The 16761-nt window shown below is 37.3% G+C and overlaps 1 protein-coding gene across 3 annotated transcripts in view; it reads right to left on the bottom strand.

Moving 5' to 3' along the window:
• Cntln (centlein) overlaps positions 1–16761 on the bottom strand; it is a 250243-nt gene that overhangs the window by 172987 nt on the left and 60495 nt on the right. For all 3 annotated transcript variants that reach the window (XM_029540311.1, XM_029540312.1, XM_029540313.1), the window contains exons 3-5: positions 15326–15410; positions 6693–6827; positions 5924–6103 (exon numbers count right to left, since the gene is read on the bottom strand). In XM_029540311.1, the coding sequence (XP_029396171.1) occupies positions 5924–6103; positions 6693–6827; positions 15326–15410 (400 nt within the window). The remainder of the gene's footprint in view (positions 1–5923; positions 6104–6692; positions 6828–15325; positions 15411–16761) is intronic.

The following is a 16761-nucleotide window of genomic DNA, read 5'->3' as shown; positions in this document are numbered from 1 at the left end:
AAAGGAAAGGAAAGGAAAGGAAAGGAAAGGAAAGGAAAGGAAAGGAAAGGAAAGGAAAGGAAAGGAAAGGAAAGGAAAGGAAAGGAAAGGAAAGGAAAAAGGTTCTCTGATTGAGAGCACAAAGGAGCTGAATGGAATGAGGAAAACAACTCAGAATGGGAAAGAGAAACTCAACAAAGAGAAATGATAAGTAAAAACCAATATGAAATCCTGGAAATAAACATCTCCCTGTAGAGTTTCACCAGTCGAATGGATCAGAGACAGGAGAGAGTATCTGAAAACGTGACAGATAAACTGGAATAATCAGACAAGGAGATCAATAAAAAATAACAGAGTATCTGCAGGACATATGGTTTATTCTAAAGAGGCCAATCCTATGGACAACAGGCATAGAAGAGGAAGAAAAATCTTGTTCTGCAGCCATGGAATATGGAATATTTTTAAAGAATCCTAACAGAAAATGTCTAATTAAGGAAAGGAGATGACAATGTATATACGGGGGACATTCAATATTACAAAGAGACAAGATTAGGAAAAGAACTCAGCAGAGTATAATTAAAACATTTAATAGAATGCACAAACCATATTAAAAGCAGAAAGATAAAAAAAAGTCTCATATAAAGGCAGGCTCATCAGAATAACAGCAGATTATTGGAATAAACTTTACAAGACAGAAAATCTGGAGAGATATATCTCAGGTTCTTTTAGGTCATTTCAGGTTATCTTTCAGATAATTGCCATCCCAAAGTACTATATACCAAGGAACACGATCTTTCATAAGGAAAATGAAAACTTCCTTTAAAACATTTCACTACATTGAAAACTAAAAGTAATAGATTTCTTGGTGTGTGTGACCTAACAACTTAAACTGAGATGATTAAACAATTTAATCAGCTCCCAACTAAAAAGAAAAAAGTCCAGGCCCACAAGGATTCTCTAGTAAATTTTATCAGAACTTCAAAGAAAAACAATACCAATATTTTTCAAAACTATTTCATAAAATAGTAAAAACAGGAATATCAACAGACCTCTTCTAAAAAGAATTATCTTAATTCTGATACCAAAAACAGATAATTTTTTTTAAAAATTACAGACAAATATCCCGAAAGAGCTTATAAATAAAAGTTATCAATAAAATACTTTCAAACCAAAGTTTGATGTGCTTCAGAACACATCAAAAAGGTCATTTATCCTGGTCAGGTTGGGTTTATTGTAGAGAGGCAGGGATGTTTCAAAATACATAAATCAATAAAGGTTATTAATTATATAAATTAACACAAGACAAAATCAGATAGTCTCTCATCCAACAACCACTCATGATAAAGCCCTGAAAAAAACATGGAATAGAAACATATTTCAACAAAAAAAACACTGCATATGGCAAACTAACAGCCAGTATTACGTTAAATGGAGAAACACTCAAAGCATTTTCATTAAAACGAGGAACAAAACAAGTCTTTATACTCATGTTATAATTCCTGACCTTTGGAATTATTCTACATAAAGTAATTTCTACAAGAAAGCAGAGACTGCTCAGTGATAAGTGGATATTAGCCCAGAAACTTACAATACCCAAGGAAATCAGGAAGAAGGAAGACCAACGTGTGGATACTTTGCTCCTTCTTAGCATGGGGAACAAAATACCCATGGAAGGAGTTACAGAGACAAAGTTTGGAGCTGAAAAGAAAGTATAAACCATCCAGAGACTGCCCCACCCAAGGATCCATCCCTTAATCAGTCAACAAACACAGACACTATGGCATATGCCAGCATGATTTTGCTGAAAGGACCCTGATATAGCTGTCTCTTGTGAGGCTATGCCACTGCCTGGCAAATACAGAAGTGGGTGCTCACAGTCATCTATTGGATGGAACACAGGGCCCCCAATGGAGGAGCTAGAGAAAGTACCCAAGGAGCTGTAGGGGGCTGCAACCCTGTAGGTGGAACAACAATATCAACTAACCAGTAACCCCAGAGCGCGTGTCTCCAGCTGTGTATGTAGCAGAAGATGGCCTAGTCGGCCATCATTGAGAAGAGAGGCCCCTTGGTCTTGCAAACTTTAGATCCCCCAGTGCAGGGACATGCCAGGGTCAAGAAGAGGGAGTGGGTTGATAGAGGAGCAGGGTGGGGGGGAAGTATAGGGGACTCTCAGGATAGCATTTGAAATGTAAATGAAGAAAATATCTAATAAAAAATTGAAAAAAAAAGAAAGCAGAGTTTTTGTAAGACATCGGCAACTGACATTTTTAAATTCAAACTATATTGGCATATGGTAGGATGGTAAAATGCACTTCTCATAGCAACCAAAAAGAAAATATCAATAGGCATATATACATACATAAAATGAAACAAAATACACATCATGCTCTAAAAAAATAACTAAATACAAAAGAAGAAAGTGCTGGAGGTAATGAAGGCAGACATCCATATATTCACAATGGAGGTAATGAGGGACAGACTGAAAGACATTCCTAAAAGGTATAAGAACACTGCAAAAGTAAGGTTCTCTTGTCACTCTACTCTTGAAATAAATGAATTAAACTCCCCACTCAAAAGAAACACATGGAAAGGATGGATAAATAAAATATAATATTAATATATTACATTATGTTAATTATCTATACAAGATCCACATTGGAGCCAAAGATGCGAGAAGGAATAAAAGGAAGAAACGTGTACTGTAGATCCAAAGAGCTGAGATGGACAGGGTTTGGTGGGAAATACACACTACTAGAAAACTGAGGAGGCCCTGGAGACAAACGATCAACAAAACTGAAAATAAATGTATTATATATGTTTCATCTTTCTTCTCCCCTTTAATGAAACATGGCTTTTTTTGTAGAAATGGTAAGACTGATTCTAAAATTCATGTGCAAATATAAGACACTGAGTATAGCCAAACTTGTAGCTAATTTCAAATATTGGATGTGCTTTTTATTTGGGGGAAATAAAAACACACATCCAATATTTGAAATTAGTTACAAGTTTCCAGTAATCAAAGTAGTATGGCTACTAGAGATGATGTATAAAAAAAGGAGCAGAACTGGGTTCCAAAAGTAAACTCATATTTATGTTAAATAGTATTTAACAAGAATGCCAAGATATTTAGTGTTATTTTGGTGGGTAAAAAGCAATCAATTTCTCTTTTGTAGGCCTTGGTTATTGTTTTATGTTTTGTTATTTTGTTTTTCTGGTGTGGGGAACTGAAAGATTTGAGTGAATAAAGTTGAACTTGTATCCTACACCTCATTAAAAAATTATCAGTAAGACAAAAACATGACTAATTTTCTCTCTTATGCAGAATCTAGTGGTAGAATGTGTGAGAGGGGTGTGTGTGTGTGTGTGTGTGTGTGTGTGTGTGTGTGCAGAGAAAATATTTGTTTCAGGGAAATAAGGGAACCAGCCAGATGGAATAGATAAGATACTGAAATGAAAGGGCAAATGAAAGTTAAATCAGAATAGATTGAAAAAAACTATACATACATAATATACTACGCTATAAAAACATTAGCAGATAGGATCCAGTTTTATGATCTTTGATTATAGATTGGTTTCTTATACCATCCAAAAAATTGAGTAACAATAAAAAAATTAAAGTAGCTAAGTGTCATAAAAAGTGAGAAACTCCTTTGTGTTTAAAGAAACATCACTAGCTCATAGCAGTGAGAGTGGACAGACCCAGCCATTAGAGAAACTAAAGTAGATTTATATAAACTCAGACGTGCAAAATCAAACTGGTACAGTATAGCATGATCATTTTTGTTGTTATTACTATACTTACTAGAAAAAAAGAAAAACAAGGAAGTAAAGATCAGTCCAAAAACCTCAACAAAATAGTGTCACATTCTATATCAAGTGAGGGACTTATATCCACTGCATTTGCATAGACAATTCTACAAAGATATGCAAATGACCAGTAACACATGAAAAGATGTTCACATCATTATCACGATGCAAATTAAAATCAGAACTGGGGATATAGCTCAGTGGTAGAACATTTACTTATCATGCACAGGGCTCTAGGTTCAATCCCCATTACAACAAAAAACAAAACAAAATAAGGACCAAAAAGCACACATACAATGAGATACCATTTCACAACTGTCACTGGGTTAACTACAGTCAAAAAGGCAGACAAGATTGTAAACAAAGATTTTCAAAAAAAAACAAAAAACAAAAACAAAAAACGGATACATAGCTATTTAGGACAGAATTGGGCAGTTTACTCAAAAGCTTAAAAGCAGTTATCCTATAACCTAAAAATCTCACTATAACTTGACCCAGGACAAATAAAAATAAATATGTACATAGGAGAGAAAAATCAGTATCTTTTCCTTACCTATGGTAGGGTTTATGGCTGAGACCCATGCACAAATTAACAAGAGCAAAGCAAAAGCATCTAGAAGATTATATAATGTTATGTTCCACATTTATGCCTGGTAGAATAACAATACTCTCAAAATTAAATTATAAATGAAACATGGTACTATTTGTTTCTTAGTATGATTTACTAACAAAACTGTTCTTTGTGTTATATCTTAGTGAAGAAATATATAAAGTCTCATCTTATAACTTACCAAAAAATAAAGAAATAGGCTTTATTATTTAAATTACAAAACTCCATGCCTCAAATCACAAAACTAACAGTCTATATACAAACCCATCCATACAAGGAAATTTGAAAAGAGAAAATGAATCTCAAATAAACAAACTATTAAATCTGATGAGGTATTTTTAAACCAAGAACATTAAGGAATGAAATAAAACACAGATTCTTATCAATTCACAAAGTTTTATAATCCAATTAATTATATTCAAGGGACAAAAATAAAAAGTGTTGTTCAACAAGAAGCAATAGCAAACCAGAGAACTGGTAATTTAAATGACACAAAAATTTCAAACAATAACTAAATAATCAATTATAACTGAACACGAGGCAGCATCACTTAACCTCATAAAACCATCAAATCATTAAAGGTTGACTTTACAAGAAAATAATAAAAATTAAAGCAAACATATCAAGATTCAATTACCCCAATGGCTCATTGGTTCACTAAGTCAATGAACTGTATAAAATATGTGCAATTAATAGATTCACACTCCAACTTATTCCTCTCCCCTGAGGAATATTCACGCATCAGTCTGGACACCTAAAAAAGTCTGCAAATATACACATACATACAAATACTCATACGAGAGATACACGTGGATATATGCACGCATGCACTGAGGTGTTCTTTCCTCGTACACACACAGAGACTTTGATATTCACTGGACTTATTTGTTTCTGCCCCTTTCAATAAAATACATGATAAAAGAGAAATTTGAAATTTAATGGGAAAATAATTAACAAAATTCTCAAGACAAATGAAAATATGACAAAAAACATTGTATTCTTAAATAATGCTCAAAAATAGATATGAGAATAGAATACAGAATACTACAGAGTTTTATCTTCTAATAAAGCTTTACTCTTTCCCCAAATCCTAAGAAAACATTATCATAGAACCATATGTATTTTTAACTGTTTTGTGGATTTTTTTTTACATGTTGATTTTAAAGGAAGCAGAAAAGTCTCCAAAATGTATTGCAACAAATTTTAGCCTCATTTTTAAAAGTAATCCTAAATTTTAAAAACCCAAACCAATGCTTGTAAGTATATTTTTCAAAACATACTTTATTTCAAAAGCAATAGCCTTTATTTTTTAATGATTACATTTTAGGATAACTATTTGAAGTCAGTTTCCTGCTTTGCAACATCAATATTTAAAAAGCTATGGGTCTTAAGTGAAAGAATATAAATTAATGCTGGTCCCTACTGGTAGATCTGCATAGATAACTTGTTATTTAAGGGAAATCATATATTCAGCTGGCTGTAGGAAGCGGGGCCCAGGACAGCGCGTGGACTCAGGTCCGCCTGTACCTTTACTCTCGTGTCCACACTGTGTTGCTCTTTTCTCCAGAGTGCTTCCTGGGTCCTCAGTTTCTCCAGGTCATTTAGCAGGTCAGTGCAGCGTGTTCGTAATCTCTCATTTTCCTCCTCCAGGTTTTTTATAACCAATCTGTTTTGCTCTTCTTTACTCTGTACACACTCCTTGGCGTCCTGTAGAACAGTACCACAAGGGCCGATAAACACAAAATAAAAAAGGTGAGAACTAATCAGCAAACGTAAACTGCAGTTTCACCCGCGCAGCAGCTTCTCCATATTTGATGGCCAAGGTCACCTGTGTACTTTATCGGCCCTCTTTTCATGCAGGTGCATGGGTCATATTTTTTCACTGGATGACAGCTTTGATGAGTACACATTTGCAAAGAGCCCATTAATTGATCAAGCTGCCTTTGATGCTGTCCCCAGCTATTTTTGAGACCCACACAGACATATCCTCCCAGACCTGGGTTTTATCAATTAATAATGCTAGTCCCATCAGAATCTAATTACAAGAAGCCACATATTCACACTCCTACTTTCTTAGCTCCATTTCCATCATTAACTATTTATCTGTAAGTTATAAAGCTTCGCGTCTTGGCTTTAAAGCATCTTTAGCAGAGTTTTTGCATGTGAGAAAACTGGTACAGCAAGGCCTAAGGCGATATTCTGGCAAGCTTGTCACTTTCTGTGCCACAGGGGCTAGCAAAGCTTCAAGGGGGACTTCAAAGCAAAGGTACTGGAAGCCATGCACAAGTCAACACACCTTCACTTCTTGGCTTTTATCTTTCAATTTCTTCTGTAAATCACTCAATTCTTTCCTCAAGAAAGCATTTTCTTCATCAACAAGAGTCTTCAGTTTTACAAGGTCACGTAGTTCCTGTTTTAGTACAGATACAGTCTATGGAAAAGATTTAAACCGACTGTAAGCTGGCATGTCTAAGAAAAAAAACAACTTATTTCATAAGCGTAACATCTTAGTTGTCAATGGTAGGACCAACCAGCTTCCATAGTCCAGCCCATGACCGCAGTGCCCCGTTCCAGTGCCACATCCAAGGGCTTCCCCTGAAATGTGCCAGAATGGCACCTATATATTAGGGTATATGGAAAACACATTAAAAACTTAATACTAAATATGAAACATACACTGAAAACATTGAAGTGTGCAGAAATTAAAAAGCATTTCAAAATCTTATCTAAAAATCTCATAAAGAAAACATATATAGCTAAGGTAAAAAGATATAGTTATTCTCTTACTGAGTAATACTTAGAAATCAGCTCTAGAAAAGCAACAGTGGTTTTGTGAATGGAGGAATCATTTCAAAATAAAAAATGGCTAAAGTTTGGTACCAAAGTATTTTGTTCTGCAGACAGAACATGAAGATTACAGTAATTTTAGCTAAATATTACTCACACTAGCTAGAGGTTTACTCTGGTCCTAGTTGGTGGAAAGAAGATTACACTTCCATCCTAAGCTTCCGTTTATTCACTCAGACGCTGCAGCACTCCTTCCTTTCTCCATTAACTCTGCCTCTCTGTGACACTGCATGAGACAGCATCAGCCCTGACCCTGTCTGGTAACCGATTTCAGATCTGGAACATTCTGGAATACATTCTGCTGCCACTTCAAACCAGCACTCAGTACCCAAAACCCATGCCCTGCTCCTGTGCCCTTCCTAGCTTTCTCTGACTTCTTTACCATCTCCATTCTTCCCCTTAGCTCAAGACTTGCCATCTGGCCTCATGCTTATTTGAAGCCTACAAGACAAACCCAACAGCGTCAGCATTTTTCTGCAATCAAGAAGCAGACACAACAATAAGAACAACAAGTACTATGATTTTGTTGTTGATGTTCAGTCATTTGTTTATTTGGTTGGTGTCTTAGGCAGAGTATCACTCTGTAGCCCTAGCTGGCATGGAACTTACTACCTAGGCCAGGGTGAGTTCAAGTTCACGGCCATCATCTTTCCTCAGCCTTCCAATAGTAGCGATTATAGGACTATGCCACTGTAACTGGCTTTGCTTTTGTTATAATAAAAACTGCAATGGAAACCATGAGTATCTAATTATCTCATATTTCAGTATCTATGCTTTTATAAGCCAAATGACTGAAGGCAATGAATGAAAACTAAAGCAAGATTCCAGATTCAAAGGTAAAATGAATGGCAGTTACATGTGAAGAATGAGGTAGAGTAGCACCTGTGCTCTACTGGGAAAGGCGCTGTACTGTAAATGCTGGATTCATTTTACTTCTATTATGAGTTTTTAGATACTGAATACACCTAAAACTAGTATATGAAAATTGGGTTAAAATGAGAAAAAGGATAAAATTTATTTGGGTTAGTATGTAGAAGCAGTCTACACACTAATCCAAATAAATTCTGCAACATCACATCATCTTTGATTTTCCTACAGGTCCCTCATCCTCTAACTTCCACAACCATGCCAGAGGGAACAGCTATACTGCAAGGACATATCTTGTGTGGTTTGTTTTCTTTTTTCTTTATAGTTTAAAGAAATAAACATTTATTGAATATGTTATATAGTCTGCCTTATTTTTAACATTTATATTAAATCATACTAAACATATTCTGTGTCTTGCCATTTTTGCTCAATGTTGTCTTCCAAATCGTCCATGTAGATGGATATAGTTGTAATGTAATTACTCTGGTGGAAAACATGGCTCCATTATAAACACAATATGATATATCCACCTTGTCTCACTATATGGGCCAGCTTTAATGAAAAAATGAACACAGACAATGCAGTTATAACACGCTTAATCATGTCTCCAAATACGCATGACTTAGTACTACCTTTTAGGTGGAGTTTCTCAAACAATAGTGTTCCAGTGACTATCCTCAAAGCTCGGGAACTGCCAGCCTGGAGTGGTCAGCTGAGCCTGCTTGTGACATGACTGCCCCACCCTCCCTGTGGAGGTTTGGAGAGGATCATGAGGCCTTCCTCTTATGCACAACACAGCCTTAATTGCACATGGCCTCAGGAAGGAGCTAGAGTATATAGGCCAGGTAAAACTCAGAGAAGGAAGTCCATCTGTGTGTCTATAAAAACTCCACTGTGACTGCTAGGTGAAAGCTCTGCAGGGACAGTCTTCTGGGCGAGGGATCCCCACACCTCCGTAGGTACCCACTCACCGGTGTCTAGAAGGAAGCCCAAAGGACTCACTGGCTCCCCAGAGTAAGCTTTGTTTGGTAGAACTCTGCCTTAATTTATCACTGGGACTTTAGGCGGTTTCCCATTGATTATAGCTCCCCAGAAAGGAATGTGAGCAACAAGAGTACAATCTAAGACGAGTTCATTAGCTCGACTTAGTCAGCAAACCAAGTGCTGGGGGGAAGAAATGAAACAAAATAGAAATGATCAAAAACAATATGCACAAATTCTTAGCAGGAAAACCAATATCCACAAGAAGTATAAATTCAAAGATGATAAGCCTTAAACATCTTCAGAAATTAAAAATGTCTATAGGCCTATACTTCAAAAGAAGTAATAGAATTAAGAGTATCATTCATCTTTTCTGGAACCAGTTCAAACTCTAAAAAGGGATGCATACCAAGACTCGCTTGGCAGAGAGCTAAACACTACCAGGTACTGCCAACGTAAAAGACATGAGGGAAAAGCACATCTGAGAGAAACTTCCTATTTAAAGTTTATCTTTTGTATGAGTTAGTAAGATGTAAAAACAGACAGAGGTGGATGGAATTTATAAATAAAAACACAAAGGTTGGCTGGCTATTGGCTAGCCCAAACTATCATATGCTGATAAGTTGGACATATAATATTCTTCCACATAATCAGCAATGTTACACGAAGATGACTTTCTCACAGAAGCTTGATAAACTCTAAAACTTTTGTAATTCTAAAAAATTAAAAATAGTTTCCCAGTGAAAAAATCTAATTTAAGCAAAAAAGTACAGGTAGATGCACCTACAATCAATTTTAAAATTTAGCTTTATGTAACTTTTGTAGCAAATCTTTCTAGATACAGTGAATTTCTAATAGTCTGACATGAGTTCATACTAAAGTAGCAAACAGAACTCAGAGGAACCATAAAGCTTAAAGGGCAACAAGACAAAGTATGTCTGAGACAAATAATTTATTATGGACAAGCCAAGCAATGAATAATTGAAGTCATGGGCAAGAGAAGCCTATAGAGTAAGTATGGATTAGGAACAGCACACAGGCGAAAACCTTACTAGGCAGTGCTGGAGTACAGCTAATTTTACTATCAACTGTGAATCACTTTCAAAATGAAAATAAGAGCTTTAATAACACAGAGAAACCACTACAACTAACACAGTGATGGAGACCAGTGCGGGAGGGGTAAGGCAACTAAACACAACTGAAAACTAGCACTCGTTTCTGCACTTACTAGAAGGTAGGAAGAGAGACACAGTGCTAAAAAGGAATCGACGCTTGACTAACTGCAGCATGCTTGGTTATCAGAAGTCACGTTGTTTCCTATGATGAAGAAGAGAGTCTCACAGCACAATTCACGTCATAATTAGCAGCGACATAGCTACAGTCAGCTGGTTGATTCTTTTGTTTGTTTGGGGAGCTTTCCTTCTTTTGTTATTATTTCTTAGCTAAGTAAGTTTTGTAGAAATTTTTGCTTACATTTCCTTTTCTTAGATGTGGGTTAGTTTGGTTGCTGAATTTTGGAAGCCTGTGTGGACACTAATGTCCCTGCTGATAGTTCCTGCTGTCTGGGATGCAGGCAGCTATTGGGTCTGACAATGGGGTGGTTAGATGTGCGCCTGATGGACAGACACACCTATCACTTCTGCAGCTGAAGCAGCACCACTGTCCCTCATGCAGCATCTGCCCTTGGACAACCAAGACTTCTTCAGCTGCCACAGACATCGCCACTTCAGCGGGCTACATATTTGCTGCTGCCGCCTCTGCTACAACAATCCATTGACCCTTAGCAGCTAAAGCTTCTAGAGCTACTATGTGAGTGCTCCCAACACTGAGAGATGAGTGCTCCCAACACTGAGAGCTGGGAGCTCCCAACACTAAAGGCAGCTACACTTTTGGGTTTTATCATTTTTCCTCTGAATTGAGCTAAGGAACATTCCATTCACTGGCAACAATCTTACCAAAAGAAATTGCATGGCAGTCTTTATTATCAATTATATATGTGATAACATTAGATTTCACTTCTGTGAACATTATTTATAAAAGCTAAAAATGCCCAGCCTACCGTTCTATCAATTTGACTAGACATACAGTAAAGACTTGTACTCAAGGAAATGTCATTCTAATTGCTACTGTATTTCACAAACTATAAATCCTGGTGGGAAAAGATACTTTGTATTATTTAATGCAGCAACAAAAATTCAACAGTGGGACTTCCCAATTCTAATCAGACATAGAAGGATTTCTAAAGTTCTATTCCCATCCATACAAGAAAAAAGCCTAAACAAAATGGAAATTCACAGTTTCCAGATTTATCAGAGAACTGAGGTCTCTGGGCAAATCAATACTTTTCCAAAATGAGGAGCCAGAAGAAATAGCAACACACTCGATTTCTGAGAGTAGGAGACCTGAGCAAGAGCGCCGCGGGGGCCAGTAGGAGGCAGGAGAGCCTTACTGTCTAAACACAATTACTCAAGGCTGTTGGAAAGTGGGAGATCCCAAAGCTCCAGGAGGGCCCGGATACAGGTGGGGAGGAGGAACGCATACTTTCATACATTTTCCCGAATGCCACAGGATGATTGTACAATAGTTCATTCTGATGCCAGTAAAGAAGGGAAACATACCAAGTTTAAAAATAAATAAATAAATAAATAAATAAATAAATAAATAAGGCAGGTGTCACAAAAAAAGAAAAAATAAATCATAAAATATTCTTTTCTATTCAATTAAATCAATTTTCATGAGAAACTGAACTCATAGAATTCACACTTACTAGGCCACAACCAAGTGGGCCAATGAATTGTCTCTAGTAAAGATAAGTGGGAAATATAAGGTCATTTATGAAAGCAAATGGACTTTTAACAATATATGTGAATCCTGATTATCAACTTGGTTGAATGGAGAAGAACCTAGGAAGTGAGTATGCAGACTACCAAGCCATGTCTATGAGGGCACTGCAAGGTAGGGGAGATGGGTGGAGCGGCTCCATATTCTGCAGACCCAGATGGAATCAAAGAGGACAAACTAAAAGCAGCCAGCATTGACATTCATTCTCACCCTCCTGGTCACCACAAGGTGATTTGTGTGAGCTGCACATCCTCCTTGCCAAAATGGGCCAAAATTTGCAAAACTGAACCAAGGTAAATATTTCTGCCCTTAAGATGTTCTAGTCAAGTGTTTGTCAGAGTAACCAGAAAGCTTATAGAAAATTGGTTGTAGGAGTTGAATCATTTCTATGGCCATGTGGCACAACTGTTTGGAACTAGTATGTGAGAGAAATGTGGGAAAGTGTAGAGATGTGAACTATGGGACATATACTGCCTGCTGCCCTGAGAAGGCAGATTAGAGATGGAGAATCTTTTTACTACCATATAAGTAGTTCCCTCCTACACTAAAACATTATCCTGTAGGGCAGCTGCTCAGAGTAGCTCTGCATGTTAATCTTTAGAAAGCCAAGTTGCTTTATATGCCCCATACAGGGGAACGCCAGGGCCAAGAAGTGGGAGTGGGTGGGCAGGGGAATAGGGTAGGGGGAGGGTATAGGGGACATTCGGGATAGCATTTAAAACGTAAATGAAGAAAATATCTAATAAAATAAGTTAAAAAAAAAAAGCCAAGTTGTAGAGAAAACTCTCAGACAAGCCAGGCTACAAAGAAGAACCAGATCAACAGAGCAGCCCTGGAGAGATGGAAACATCAGCCAGGCTGACTAGAAGAGGCTTCTATTGAGCTGCTTATAGGCTGGGCAATGTTTTCTAGGTTTCTAGCTTTTGTGCGTATACTGAAGTGAGTTTTGATGTTGCAGCTAGCTGCCCTTGAGTTGTTTCTGTTCCTCTAAGTAATCCCTTGCCCATATTCTTCTAAGTAACCCTGATAAGTCTCATTAGTGACCAACATGGACTTTGGTGCTATCCATAGTTCGGACTGTCATGGACTGTCTATCTAAGGTGAGAATACATGTGCTATTGTGTCTTCCCGGGGAAAAATGTTTTCATACAACAAGACTACAGAAAACCTACACTGTTGTAAACAGTTTGGACAAGAACTCAGATCAGAATGCTAAATTAAGAAGGACAGAGCTCAAATGGGAATCTGAACAGAGGGCATCTGTGTTGTATTCTCATGGAGAGTTTAGTTTGTCTGAGTCCTAAATTTAACTTTGTGAAAAGATATGCTTAAAAGTGGCAGACTGCCTAATCTGGTGAAGAAAATTTCAAAGCTGAGCTGCATCAGGGTGGCAGCATGGTTATTGCTATTGCTCATAGGCTTATAGAAAGAATTGAGAGCACAAGGACTTAAAGGATTACAGTTTGCCCATAAAATGAGCATGGCGTAAACTGGGACCAAGGAACCTGCTTATAAAGACCAAATTCAACAGGGCTCTTTCACATTGCAACTAGACAAGAAGAAAGATGAGCAGCACCACAGGAATTAGCTCAGCTCCACCAAATTCAGAATCAGGTATGCAGAGGTTTAGTTAATTTAAAACACACAGATTTAGGATAAAAACTGTGTGGCACTCGGCTTGGACAGGACCACTTCAGGAACAGTTTCCCTGCATTATTAGTAATTTAGGTACTCAGAGGCTGCTACGTCCATGATGTAAGGAGTCACAGTTACTGCTTCAGCTGAAGGCATGTCAAATACTGTTCACGATATTGTTTTGCACATATATAGAATCCAAGAATCATGGAGTCAAGCAGGTTCTCACCCAGATTTTAAAGGAAGGGCTAGGAAGCCAACCTTTGTATAGCAATGCCACTATCCCTCTGGAGTGGACTGAATAGGTTTGGCCCCCATGGACTCAGGTGTGTGACTGCTTGGCCCATGGAGTGATACTATTAAGAGGTGTGTCCTTGTTGGAACCTGTGTGGCCTTGGTGGAGGAAGTGTGTCACTATGGGGATGGGCTTTGAAAGCTTCCCCCAGCTGTCTGAGAAAGCTAGTCTTCTGAACAAGACGTAGAACTCTCAGCTCCTCCAGTGCCATGCCTACCTGGATGCTGCCATCCTTCATGCCATGATGATAATGGACTGAACCTTAGAACCAGTAAGCCAGCCCCAGTTAAATGTTGTCCTTTATAAGAGTAACCTTGGTCCTAGTGTCTGTTCACAGCAATAAAACCCTAAGATATGCTAAAAAGACCCTGAAAAGAGTAATGCATGACTCTCTGAGAACAAAAACAAAAACTCAGTGTAGACCTTAAGAAGGTATAGATGCCAGAAATGCACACTATGTGCCAAGGGAAAGCTACACGCAGAAAGCCCAGGTGGGCTGCATATGGCAAGGATCCAAGGTTAACATGATTGCCCAGGTCCTTTGGGGCCCAGGTCACAGCATCCTGGGCCCCATATGTCAAGTGTGCAGCTCCAGGACATGTAGCTTTCCCTACTGAGTTCTGTCTTGTGTAGTTTAGCCCTGCTTTCTATTCCCCATCCCTGAACTTTGGAATGGGAATGCTTACCTGTGCTACTGTATACTGGAAGTCTATAATTTTCTTTTTCTTTCAGTTTTAAATTATTTTTACAGGTGCTAATGGTAGGAGTTTGAACTGAGTCTCACTCGGATGAGACTTTGAACTCAGAGCTCTGAACGACGCTAGTACTAAGACTGTAGGAACTCTTGGAGATGGACTAGCTATATTTTGCAAAATGACTAGAGTGGAGCCACTGGAAACAAGGTGGAATGGGATGCTTTAAATGTGAGATGAACCGTCACAGGCTCATTCGTGGAGGTGTGTAGTGTAAGGATAGCATACACATCGTTATAGTAATAACATTCTGATGATACAAGTACATAAAAACTATATGTAAATTTTAATAGTGTGGTTTCAGTTATATGTAAAAGGACTGCACAAATTCAATAATGCAAATTTTCAAAAGATAAAATAAAATAGTACCAATTACTAAAAAACTTTTCTATAACCAAACCCATGTAAAAATACATATATCAGAAACTCATAACTAATAACATAGCAAAAATGAAAATACAATATAACAATGAATAATAAATACTATTTGAAAATAACCATACCTTGTTAAGCATCTGATTGCTTTAGAAGACAAATATTAGGAAACAATATGGTATAGTAATGAAAGCTTAGCTACAGGCATTTCAAAACAATGCTTTCACACAGCAATCCAGATATTCTTACTGAATATTATAACAGAAACTTCAAATAATGTTAAAGATCTACAATCTCAAGTAAATACAATGCTTGATATTCTTATTAGAATACAACCTGCTCCAATTCTTGTATTTTAGAATCTTTGACTTGTAAAATTTCCAGAACTTTTCTGTCTTTGGCTTCAGATTTCTGTTTTTCTCTAGAAACAAACAAACAAACAAAACAGGGTTTATTAGTCATAACTTCTAGGGATTCTATCACTCCTGGTGCTGTGTTGCTGCTTGCGACCTGGTGCTAAGATTCAAACCCAGGCGCTCCTCTATGCCAAGCAAGTGCTCTCCCACTGTCCCAGCCACAGCCGCTCCTTTAAATGTCCACAGTCTCAGGAATAAACATAGCTTGAAATTATAAATAATTAAATTATCTTGTGTCAACAGGTCTTTCAGAATTAATCAAAAACCATATGGCAAGTGACAGCAACTTAGCACTGCTGACAACTGTGACAATTTCATTTCCTAGAAACAGTTTAGCTTCTAGGTGAAGATAGATGATAACCAACGTGTAAAACATAATTTAATCTTGATGCTACCTAGAGAACACACCCTATCAGCAGGTTGGGACTGTAGCATGTAGTATTCAATACTGGGAAAGACAACTGTATATTTTTATCTTCAATCTGTATAACATGTTTATGTTAATGATATTAGTTTTACTCAGTTATTAAATTCTTTAAAAACTAGAAACAAAATAAATCAGTAATCTGAACAATATTAATGAGGTAACCACTCAGGACATTACATAGAAAATAATGACATTAAAAACATTACATCAGTCAAAACAAAGAATATTGTTTCATTGGGGAACTCTAACACATTCTAACATTCCAGAAGTTGCAAGACTGGGATGGAGGAGACGCATTTTCAAGCCAAAATTGCTGAGAAGGTTTTACAATTAAGTAGTTCTCATAAATGAAGGAAAATCTAACAGAACAATTTTTAAAAAGAAAAAGAAAGCTGTGTCAAGCACACTAATTTGTTGTGTATCACATCACTATTATTAAGCACTGCCAGTCTAGGAATTGACACAGGGATAAGAAACACCAGGAAAACAGATGTGGTCTGTTCCAAGGCTTCTGAGTAGAATGTGAGGGCTTTGGTGTTTGGTAAAATATTCTGTAGATCAGATAGAGCCATGTGGTGTTACATGTCATTTTACTTTGAAATTTTTCTGTTTATATTTTGTCCAGATGGCACATACTGGAGAAAGTGAGGTGTCATAATCACCATTTGGTTTGATATTAATGTGTATCTTTTTTTTTTTGAAATACACATTTATTGTCTTTTTCCAATTTTTATGAGATATTTTCTTCACTTACATTTCAAATGCTATCCCAAAAGTCCCCTATACACTTCCTCCGCCCTGCTCCCCTACCCACCCATTCCCACTTCTTGGCCCTGGCCTTCCCCTGTATTGGGGCATATAAAGTTTGCAAGACCAAGGGGCCTCTCTTCCCAATGATGGCCAACTAGGCCATCTTCTGCTACATATGC

Source organism: Mus pahari, chromosome 6 (genome assembly GCF_900095145.1).
Source record: "Mus pahari chromosome 6, PAHARI_EIJ_v1.1, whole genome shotgun sequence".
In the NCBI taxonomy this organism is placed as follows: domain Eukaryota; kingdom Metazoa; phylum Chordata; class Mammalia; order Rodentia; family Muridae; genus Mus; species Mus pahari.
This window is presented reverse-complemented; position numbering and strand designations above follow the sequence as displayed.